The 12,230-nt window shown below is 41.6% G+C and overlaps 1 protein-coding gene across 2 annotated transcripts in view; it reads left to right on the top strand.

The window, feature by feature from the left end:
• Positions 1-12,230, top strand: part of USH2A (usherin) — a 773,795-nt gene that overhangs the window by 724,620 nt on the left and 36,945 nt on the right. For both annotated transcript variants that reach the window (XM_045048458.1, XM_045048459.1), the window contains one exon: positions 454-775. In XM_045048458.1, coding sequence (XP_044904393.1) covers positions 454-775 — 322 coding nt within the window. The remainder of the gene's footprint in view (positions 1-453; positions 776-12,230) is intronic.

The raw sequence follows: 12,230 nt of genomic DNA, 5'->3' as shown, positions 1-12,230 counted from the left end.
CTTCATGACCTGGAAACATTCCTGGGGAATCACTCAGCCCCAGCTGCAGATGTAGAAGAAGCCCAAGGCTACTGAAAACTGGTTCATACCCCCCAAGATGCACATTCGTCATCACTGTGTTAAGTAATTCTGCAGCGTACCAGAATTTTTTTTTTATGTTGGAGAGAATCTTGAAAGTTCATTTATTCCTTACATTCCTGTTTAGGGAAGAATTGTGCCCACCCCTTTCCGGACAGATGAGAATCTGTTTTAGTTTGGAAAGCCAGGATGATTTAACATATTCTAAAATTTTCATGGAAATAGAACTTTGTCGTTCTTTAAAAAGGCTAGCTGTAGATAAGAATAAACATGAACTTAGTTGTCTTCTTCTCTTCGAAAAACAGTCTTTTAAAGATCCTTTCCGTGAAAATCTATTTTGCCAATAATGGGCAGTTTCTGCCTTGTGTCCTGAAGGTATGAAGTACGAATTCAAGCCTGCACCATGCTGGGGTGTGCATCAAGTGACTGGACATCCACACAGACCCCTGAGGTCGCACCCCAGGTGCAACCGCCTCCGCATGTCGAGGTACGGATGGCACCAGGGGGGTTCCAGCCCGTGGTTTCCCTTTTATGGACAGGACCGCTTCAGCCAAATGGAAACGTTTTACATTATGAGTTGTACAGAAGACAAATAGCAACTCATCCCGGAAAATCGAATCCAGTGCTAACCTATAACGGAAGCTCAACCTCTTTCACGGACTTTGAACTGTCGCCTTTCACAGAATATGAGTATCAGGTAAGAAATGTGTATTATCACCAATCCACACTGAGATTGTAGGCGCACGTCAGCACCTGCCTGTAAAAATCACTTGCAATATGAAAAGCCACTTAAAGAGACATGGAGCTTAAGGAATTTAATAAGGTCCTTTAAAAATTTGTAAGCAGTAAATGAGGGGGGAAAGACCACATTCATTTGCCTTCTTCATTTCCTTGGTTCTTGATCCATGTGATATGTGCTTGTTATTCCTATGTAAATTTCAGGTGAAGTATTTGCATTTCTTATTAATGAAGTGATTTCTACCATTAAGCTTCCCTCTGTCAGCATTGCCTTGGCAGGAAACACTCCTTGGTAAAAAATCACTTTGAAAGTAACTCATTCATTGTACCAAGATAAAGCAAAGCCCGGTGGCAAGTACCTTCACCCTCTGTGCTCAAGAAAGATGTGGAATGTTGAGGAATGTCTAGAGGAAAACAGCTAACCTGCTCATGGAGACGAATCAAGTTTTGTATGAGAGCAGCCTAAAAACTCGGACTTTGCATATCCCTAAAAAGTTGAGAATTGAGAAAAATATTCGGAAAGCGTTTTGAAATCTATAGAGGACTTCTGTTAGGTTTACTTTGTCGTGCTACCAGAGTGCTTTTGATTCCTCTTATGATAGCACCCCACTTCCCCGAGGGGATGATCCCCCCCACCCTTTGCCCAGGTTTGGTGGGAGTATCATTCCCTGAATGTGTCAGGCTGTCTCCTAACCAAGTGATGGGCACCGGGGCCATGCTCAGCCCCTCAGATTCATCTGGGGCTTGATCCTCAGCACGGTGACTCACAATTTTAAAAGGCAGAGGTGAGAAGTCCTGATAAAATATCCCCAGTCTCAATCCAAAAGCTTTTCTTTTTTATCCCTGCGATTGGCAGGCTCGATCATTCAACTGTTCTTTTAATTCCAGATTCCCCCAAGAAACTCCCTTTTGCTTAAGTCAGAATCATTTTCTCACTTGGAGTCTGAAGCTCGCTGGTTGATACAAGCTGCAAGCACTCAGTGCCAGGCACAATGCCAAATGCAAGTTTTTAAAAGAGGAAACTGAGCCTTGAATGGCTTACCATACCCAGAAGTAATAAAATCACTAAGTCACTAGAAATATGTGGAGCAAATCAGTGAGGATAGTAATTAGAGGTAATATTTTAGTGTGAGGAGAGTGTATTTTTGGCCAATAATGTATGAGATTAGTTACCCAATGAACTTAGGGAACATTGAAAATGTAAGTAGATTCTTGAATGCTTTGGAGACATACACGGGTATATATCCCTAATCCCTTGTTTTCATTTCCAAATCTAAAACTCATTTAAAGATGAGAGTTTTGGGGCGCCTGGGTGGCGCAGTCGGTTAAGCGTCCGACTTCAGCCAGGTCACGATCTCGCGGTCCATGAGTTTGAGCCCCGCATCAGGCTCTGGGCTGATGGCTCGGAGCCCGGAGCCTGTTTCCGATTCTGTGTCTCCCTCTCTCTCTCTGCCCCTCCCCCGTTCATGCTCTGTCTCTCTCTGTCCCAAAAATAAATAAACGTTGAAAAAAAAATTAAAAAAAAAATGAGAGTTTTTTCCTAGGTTTGGCACAACTCATTTGGCAGCAAAACTCAGTCTGAACAAACTTGAGACTGTTTGCAGCATTTATCCCATCTAATGTGAATATTTATATGGTTGCTACAGAAATATTGTGTTTCATTACCAGATCATTCTGAGGATATTACAAAATATGCAATATATGTATTGTATTACCTTTCCAAAATCTGAAAAAAAAAATATTTAAAAACACATCAGGCCCCAAGGGTTTAGGGTGAGGATTATGGTTTATATTATGAAGGAACAAAATACCTAGTGATACCACAGTTGGAAACAGCCAGAGTCTCTGTGGCTGGCCATCCTTTTGTTCTTTTCTCTATACCTTTACTAAAAAGTGTCAAGTTATCAAAGACTCTTTTATTCTCAATTCTCTAGTCTCCTTTATAGATAAAAGCACACCTTTATGACAGAGCTGAATGGAATCAGCATGAAATCTTCAGCCTCTAATTAGATGAAACTAAATATCCCATTGTGGGGCACCTGGGCAGTCGGTTAGGCATCTGACTCTTAATTTCAGCTCAGTCATGATCTCACAGTTCATGGGATCGAGCCCCATGTCGGGCTACAGGCTGACAGTGCAGAGCCTGCCTGGGATCCTCTCTCTCCCTTTCTCTCTGCCCCTCCTCTATTCATGCTCTCTCCTTCTCTCTCTCTTTCTCGCTCTCTCAAAATAAATAAACATTAACCAAAACAAAAACAAAAACAAAAAACGACCCATAGATACTGAAAGTAAACCAGTGATTATAGCTTCTTTGGCGTTATGTTGTGTCATCGGGTTCAATAACTGGCCTCGTGATCCATAGAAGTCTTATGCCAGGTTTTTAAGGCATGGTAAACCCCATGCATGTATCTTAGCTCTCGTGAGTTTTCTTAACAGGACAGGACCTAAGGATAAGCAGGAGCCAAGGGACCCACAGTTCAGAGGAAAGTGGACCTCAGACTATGCTGTTCCTTTTGTAACCCTTCCTGTCAGCTCTGTGTCATGTTCCTCCTCCTTACTCTTTCCACCCGAATGGGTGCATTTCATTGGTTTTTCATAACAAACTGGTCTCAAATTTGCATTTACTAGCTAATCCTACCTTGTTACAACATAAGGATAGAGAGCAGGAGGGTAAAATCTAGACTATCTGCCCCAAACTCAGTCCTCACAGGAAATATTTTGAAAAATATAGATTAAATGCTGGAATAAATGAACTAAAATATTGGATTTACTTAGCCTGTGTAACTGCTGAGTCTATATAGACCCTGAGTAATCTCACAGAAGCTATTTAGGATGTAATGTACTACAAGAATTGATTTCCCTTTTACAAAAGAACGTTTTGCCGTTGAGATGAATTTGTATTGCTCTCAAATTTGTCTGAGGGTTACTTCATCTGCAAGCTGCCTTTCAGAAAACACCTTCATTGTCCTAGAGACATCAGTTCACCCAACATCTGTCAATGATTTGACCCTTCTGCAGAGGATTGTATTTGTGAGGTGATTTGTATTGGTATGGTATAAAACCAAAGAACTGAGAAACTGCCCAGAGATATGGACCTACTCATCAAAAGGGTGGTGATGATCTGTAATTGGGTAGGTAACCTTCCACTTGGTATACCAGGAGGGTGTCTGATGCCATTGCCCATCCTCCTATATGACCCTACACCATTGTACTCTTTTCTGTTTTGGTATCTGACAAAATTTATTATGTGGGAAAAACAAGACAGCACTGACTAGAATAAATTCACCAATCAGCTGACCAGTGTTTGAGTTCTGGGAGAAAAGAATATAGAATGGATGAGTTTTGATGGACAGAAGGGACAGAAACTATGTTCTTACTGAGAGAAAGGGGATTCCCTCGCTGCAGGAAACTCTGAAGAGTGAGAACCAGCCAATGTCACTTACCTTACAACAATTCACATAACCAGCTTGATAACTGTTACATTTGAAGGTGGGCAAAAGTCACGTGATATTACACGCACTTTCTAAGTTTTCAGTGATACTTCAATATTGAACGTCTTAAAGAAGTGGTTCCCAGTGTTTCTAGTACAAAAGGATCACCCAAGAAGCATGTTCAAAGTGCAGATTCTAAGGGGTTAGGGTGGGGATTTCCAGAATTTGTATTTTTAACAAGCAGCTTAGATGGCCCACAACTCTTTTTTTTTTTTTTTTTGAGAGAGAGAGAGAAATACTACCCCAGAGGGTACAGCATTGTTGCTATGCTACTTAAGCCGGATTTTCAAGTCGTGATTTCCTAATTCAGTGGCTCTGAGCCCTGACTGCACATTAGAATCACCTGGGGAACTTTAACCACCTTCCCAATGCCCTGGCCCCATCCGTCTGTAGTTCTGATTCTGGGATGCGTCCAGGCATCAGTGCGTTTCAAAAGGTCCCCAGGTGATTCTAATGTGCAGCCAGGGCTGAGAATCATAGTCCTAAACCATCATAAACCGATTGCCTAAATAAGTGAAGCCAGCTCTCCACAAGTGCCGAATTTACGTGATGATAATTGATGACCAACCTATTTACCTTGGTCTATCATGGTCATCTTGGTCTATCCATGACTTTCCCAAACAAGAGTCCTACTGTTGTGGTATGAAGCCGGAAAGGGGGCAGAATATATTATCTGCAAAGTTCATGTTTCAATTAATCATATAATTTCTTTTACTCTTGCTCATGGGTTTTGTTTGATTTTTGTTGTTTTACTTTGTTTTGTTTCTCATTTGGGAGACCTGGTCTTTGGTAGTAAGAGAACATTCAGCACCTTTAAAATGGCATTTTCCTAATTTGATTCATTTCTATACAGCTTCCAGAGATTCTGAAGGATCAGCTTTAATAAAAACTGTAAGATCTGAAATATAAATCATAGAAATTTGGAAGTGGTTTTTTCTATGTCACAAGATGGATGGGGTGTCTTTGCAGAACCACACAGCACAGAGTCTCTTTAGAGAACAAGCATTCTCACTGAATTTCAAATACAATTTAGTTTACCAAAACCTAACTCTCAAAAACTCTGTAAAATGTGTGATTCATGCATAAATGAAATGCATCTTTACTGAACAAAATTCTTCAATGCACAGACCTTTTCCTTGAATGGAGGTTACAGGCTTCCTGTTCCACGGAATATTTACGAACACAAAGTGATACTTTTCACGGGCAATACTCATTTCTGTCCTCAACTTTTTCAAATTAGGCTGTACTGACATATATGGTATAAACCTCCACATTCTGTGTGGGGAAGCTCTTAATTGTTCAGCAAGCAGATTAAGACGGTAGTCTCTGCACAGGCTTTGGAGAGGGACCCATGTGTGAGTCTACTCCATAAGCAGCTTCAGTTTTGACCTGCGGGGAGTGAGCTGAGGCCAATGAGCAGCTCCTGGTAATTGTGCATTCATATTCATACTCTCGCTTAAGGCAATGACTCACCATGGATTTGCTAGGGCCTGCATGGCTCCCCCTTTCACCGAATCATGCTGTCAGTGACTTAATTAGTTTTCCTGAAACTTCCCCACTTTGACAGCTTTTTGCAATAAGCACCTACACTCGCACGATCTCCAAGGCCTCCGGTGCCTCATAACTGGGTGACTGAGAAGTGACAGGTCAGCCTCAGAGGAAACTCTATGACTCACTAAGTGTGGGTCTGATAGGGCCGGCGCTGAGGAAGGCCACACGGGATGGCAGGCTGCTGTTTTCTAACAGACCGACCCTGGCTCCAAAAAATTCTGTCTAAACATTTATGCCGAAGAGGATGGAAGGGCTGAGAAGGAGACATACTAGGGGACTCTCACTGTTCCAACTAGAAACATCTGTCTGAAGACTGCAGGGGAGGCTAGTGAGGCCCTCTCTGTGCACCCCCACAAGGTGCGGGTGACAGCTGGAAGGGAGGACAGAAAGGACAGCAGCTTCTAGCCCTTCTCTATTTCTGGATCCTGGAGCAAATTAACCTTTCCCAGTGATTTTCCCCTGAGTTAAAATAATAATTATAATTTTTATTTTAGAGAGAGACAGAGTGAGCTCAAGCAGAGGAAAGGTGCAGAAGAGAGGGAGAGACAGAGACAGAGACAGAGACAGAATCCCAAGCAGGCTCCATGCCCAGTAAAGAGCCCCACAGGGACCTCAATCCCATGACCCTGGGATCTTGACTTCAGCCAATATCAAGAGTTGGGCGTTCATCTGACTGAACCACCCAGGCACCCCTCCCCTATGTTTAATAGTTCTCCCCAGTTCTAAGTTCTAGCAGCCTAAGAGGGGGGAATTTATAACCATACACTTTAAAAACTCCAAATCAAATTTTATCTTCTTTTGATTTAATCTATAGTTAGTAAGGACAGAATATATTCTGATCCTAAACAATTTCATTTTCTAATAGTGTTTAAGTTGTATCAAAGCAAGTGCTTTCATGAGACCAGCTTCAGACAATCAATAGTTGTATGGTTCTCTACCACCAAAATGGACATGTGGAAACATCAGTAGAGGCGAGGTGTTTCCTAATGAAACCCAATGTATTTCTTTACTAGTAAATATATTTAATAAATTATAAATATATTATAAAATATAAATGTAAATAAATAACAATTTATTTCATTTACCACATATAAGAGTCCCATTAGGTTCTTGAGAAAACTTACATCATCATTAATGTATCTTGATTATTTTACTACAAGTGATAGAAAGCCAACTTTAACTTAAACATAAAGATATTTCTTTTCACCCATTTGGGAAAGGGACCAAAGAAATTCCTTGAAACCAAGAGTAAGGTGCAAACACCAGACCTCCACAGGGGCTTGGGGTACAGAACTCAAAGCTGTCAGACTCGTTCCTTCTCTTCTTCCTGCATCTCAAATTGTCTCCTTTTGGCCTCATCCCACACCAGACTCTCTCTGGGCATTGGAGAAAATCACCCGTGACACTGTCTGATTCAAACCTTCTTTATGCCTTGGTTTCTTTGTCCTTAAAATGTTGATTGGAACAGCATTGAACTCATGAACTTGCTTTGGGATTGAACAAGTTGATAAATGGATGTGGTTAGCACAGTGTCTCATACATAGGAACTACTCACCCAATACAATTATGATAGCTATTAGTATTATTGCCCTCCCACCTCAGAGTAGAAAGAGGACTTCTCTTTCTCAGTATGCATAAGTCAACCAAGAGCCAGACTTTCACTGACCCCCTAGCGCCATATGCCTTCCTGTGACCAAGAATGGAGGACTTTGATCAAATAGGCTAGTCATAGGGCCCCTCTCCTACAGCCAGGGCTTTATGAATACGTGGGAAACACTCTCAGCCAGAAACAAAGGCTTTCCCAGCACACTGCACACACCCACCATGCTACTGTAAAATAGTTACAATTCCCAGGCTCTTCCCCATTAGAAGCTCATAGCCATTCTGTTTTCCAGATCAAAAAATTGAGTGAAAATAACACAGCTTGGACAAGATACTTAATTTCCCATAGTCTCACTTTAAAAAAACAAAATGGGTGTGTTAGGAGAACTAAGAGATCTTATATACCTAGCGGGATGACTGCTGCATCTCCCCACTCTACCCTCAGCCCCTACTATTTAAAAGTAGAAGATACTTTCTTCTAAGACAGAAAAGAGCCAGGTTAAAAAAAAAAAAAAAAACTCTTATGTCTCTATCAGTGAGTCATTAATGAATTGCTAGAATAAAAAATCTCTAACCAAGAGCACAATTGGCTCTGAAGGTGTGATGCCCCTTCAGTGAAGTGGTCCAATCTTCTTTGTCCTTGCCACTTCTCTTCTCAGGACAAGAATACCTTACCCACATACCCATGACTAAGATTCCGTCCAACTTTGAGTCTGAGTCTACACTTCTGTGACTAGCTATGCGATTCAGATGGCTCATTTTCTGTTGCTATCACCTTTATCCTATCGTGTTCCTAAGCATTTTCCATACCACTTTTAGAGAAAACTTATTGAGCATGTTTTCTGTTTGGTTTTGGACTTGCATTTAATTAGGTATTAATCTCGCTAACGTATTTCTGACCAGCATGGAGGCTTTTGTTTGGTTAGTCTTTCCCACAAGAACTAAGCTGCTTCCACCCCCAGCTCCCACAGCTCAAGGTATTAAATGATTTATTGATATTGTCTGTCTCAAACAGTGAATTCGTTCTAAAACTTTAGTGCTGAAGTGCTATAGTTCAGACTGAAGGCCATCAGGACACTTCCATGAATAAAAGTCTGAATTCTGCCACGAGACCAGGGACCATGTCATTTTTTGCCATCCAGCTTTTGGTTCCAGCTGGGGATCATTTCTACCTACGTGTGTGTGAGCACACTCAGGAACGTGCTCTAGTTCACATGTGTGCATGTCTTTTTGTTCTTTTTCTCTCTCATGGCATCCCTTAGGACTCTATTCTTAAGCTCGATTGTTGGCAATCTTTACGTTGCCTTTGAGACAAGTTATTCATCTGAGGTTGTGTTGGTTCTCACCCTCATGCTGATGCAATTCAGATGTATATTTCACTTAAGCCAATATTGATCCTCGTATCTTTGTGTTGGAAGCTTGTTTGCTGGACATGAAATGTTCAATGCAACCAAATTTTCTCCTACTGAAGGCAGAAAATGTGTAATTTTAACCACCCCATGGCTCTTCACTGACAGTTCCTGTTCAGTGTGAAAATCAAGGCTCCCCACATTCATCTGAAGTGTAGGTTCTGTAAAAATATCCAGGAAAGGATGAGACCTGTTTTACTTTATCCTGTTACTTGAATACATAATAATGTATTATTAAGCACCTGCCGTGTTCAAAATGGATGTCTAGTTACTAGGACTGGGACAGGAGGGTAGAAACCATGAACTCTGTTCCTCAGGAGCTTATCATTTGGTTGATAAGACAAACACACCCATGAATAATGTATCCATAAAAATATAGGGATGGGGGCTCCTGGGTGGCTCAGTGAGTTAAGAGTCTGACTCTTGATTTTGGCTCAGGTCGTAATCTCACGATTCTTGAGATTGAGCTCCACATCAGGCTCTGCAGGGACAGCACAGAGCCTGCTTGGAGTTCTCTCTCTCCCTCTCTCTCTGCCCTCCCTCACACTCTCTCTTTTTCTCTCTCAAAATAAATGAATAAACATTTAAAAATGTATATACAGCTCTTAAAATAAGCTATGAAGAGAGATATTTGAAAGATCTGAGTGGTGGTGCAGCAGAAAGAGGGAGAAACCGAGAATGCCTTATCTTCAGGACAGCACAATTTCCACACCAAAGTCTCATGGCCCCTCCGATCCCACTCACTGGCCAGACAGGCTTGAGGAGCACAGGTGGTACTTGACTGAAATCATTCCGTGCGGACATGAGGAGGCACTATTCCTCTATTTCTTCAGTCTCTCAAAAAATTATTTCCAATCTCTCCATGCTCGTTATGATCAAATGCCAATCTCAGCCCACCCGTTGTTATTGGTGCCTGTGTCAGATTTGGAAATGTTTTCCCCGGTGTCAGGATCTCAGCAGGAAACAGATGGCATACTCAAAGGGGCCTTTGAAGAGAATTAAATGAAAAGGCTATTTATGGAGGTGTAGGCAGGATTAAGAGAATCAACAAGGGATGTTAAAGTACCCAGGGACTAGCAAAAGCCAGAAGCTATTACCTTCTAGGCCTAAGGGGAAGAAGCTGTTCCCGGAACCCAGCAAATGCTATAGCCAGTGAGGCGGGGCTGCCCCCGTAGAAACTGAGATCATAGAGAAAGAGTGCAGGCTTGCCAAACCGGGATGCCAAAGACAGGGATCAGGAGAAGTTAAAAAACTGAACTCTCTCCTTCCTTTGGTCAAATCCGACTGGAAAGAAGCCAGAGGAGGAGAAGATCCCTAAGGCAGTCTGCAGAGTCACTCCCCAGCGCACAGAGCAGGGCAGACAATGGATCTGGAGGCAATTTAGCATATCCCCCATTCTTCAGATTGGTGCTGTTTCTCACTCAGTATGTGACGAAGAATCCTTTCCAGGCTAGAGGATCACCTGGCAAGCTTTGGCTCGCCACTCCATGATTATTGATAAAACACTAAGTAAATCTGAAGGCTTAAGGAGGATTGCACTTAAGTACTTGGACTGATGGTATATTTCCATTAAATTCTAAATAAATGTCCTGGTCTATATGAAGCAATCAAATCTACAGGTAGAAACCAAGACGCTTCAGTAAATCACATGCCTTCAATTGAAATCTTTAAGACGATGGTTGAGACTCTCTCTTGTGAATTGATTTATCTATCTGCTGATGGATCTGATCATTACTGAGATGCCTAAAAGCATCTTGGAAACTGTGCAGTTCTCTCCTTGATGCCTATGGCATGTTTGTAATGGGAACCGGAGATAAAATTATTTTCCCTGAAGAATCCAGTGAATTGCTCCATTGTTTCCTTTTGCTTAGATTCGGGAAGGCTTTTAAGAAATTTTAATTGATAATAACGCAAAGTAGAGAATGCTATCCAATAAGCAAATTTTTATCTCGGAACAATATTTCTCAAAAGCCAGGCTTTCATTTGCTCTAACCCTCAACAGTTTAGAAAAGAGAAGTACCTGGAAAAAGACACAGAGATGCAGCCTGAGCTCATAATGCTATGAAGTGTTTTCAGATCTATGGTTGATCCACCCCGGCTAAATGGAACCCAGAAGTGAGTTACAGAATTGCTACTTAGTCCCACTTTCTCTTCCAAGTCATTGAGTCCCTCTCTCCTAAATTTTCACACAAAGAATATAAGAACCCTTAATATTTTTAGTGCTTGCTATGTGCTATGTTAAGAACTTTACATGTATTAACTCATAACAACCATTTGAAATAAAGGCTATTACTAATAAGAACATTTAGAAATCTGATGCATTGTGTGATTAGTTACCATGCCCCAAGGTATAGTAGGTAAGTCAAAGAACTTGAATTTGAACTTGAGATTCAGGTTCCAAAGACTGTGTCCCTAAACTCATCCCATTGTTGCTCCAAACTGCATTTGTAAACAGCTCTGGGGCTTTCAAAATCTTGATATTTATAAATGTACTTACCACCAACCCATTCCTTGGAACCCTATAAAAACATTCTTGCACATCAATCTCAGTAGTCCTGTGAGATAGATATTGCTCATGCTTCGGTATAATCAGGAGTCTGAAGAACCGTGCAAGTTACCTAGAAACATGACAGAGTCAGAACTCAGACCCAAGTGCAGTAATTGTTCTGCTGATCCACAGCTTCTTCAAGTCACCCCCATCAGGGGCATGAACTCATGACCTTGCAAAAGATAAACTGACTCAGATTGTAAACTGGCTGCAGGATTCACTGACTCTGTAGTCTCAGCAAGGAATTTAAAACCTCTAAGCCTGGAGCCCCTGGGTGGCTCAGTCTGTTAAGTGTCCAACTTCGGCTCAGGTCATGATCTCACGGTCCGTGGATTCAAGCCCCACGTCGGGCTCTGTGCTGACAGCTCAGAGCCTGGAGCCTGCTTCAAGTTCTGTGTCTCCCTCTCTCTGTGTCCCTCCCATGCCCCTGCTCACTCTCTCTCTCTCAAAAATAAAGAAACACTAAAAGTTTTTTTTTTTAATAAATAAAACCTCTAAGCCTTTGTTTCCTTACCCATAAAATTGGGTAAAAGGACGTACCTTAGTAGGGTGGCTATAAACTTTGAACAAGTTAATTTAAAGGCCAGGGCATTGTCACTCACACGTAAAATTAAAATTTAATAGACAAATTCATAAAAAGTAATCAATACTCAGTTATTGCTATAAAATGTAAATCAGATAAAGTCAGATCCCTGCTGGGAATGCTCCCTTGGCTTCACATAGAAGGCAAACTCCTCCTGGGTTCAACGGGTGCTTTTATTTATCCACTTTCCTCATCTCATTGCTCTCTGGCTCTCACTCACTAAGCCCGGC

The sequence above is a fragment of the Felis catus genome, chromosome F1 (genome assembly GCF_018350175.1).
Source record: "Felis catus isolate Fca126 chromosome F1, F.catus_Fca126_mat1.0, whole genome shotgun sequence".
In the NCBI taxonomy this organism is placed as follows: domain Eukaryota; kingdom Metazoa; phylum Chordata; class Mammalia; order Carnivora; family Felidae; genus Felis; species Felis catus.
The sequence above is the reverse complement of the archived record's forward strand: the minus strand, read 5'-3'. Positions and strand labels throughout refer to the sequence as shown.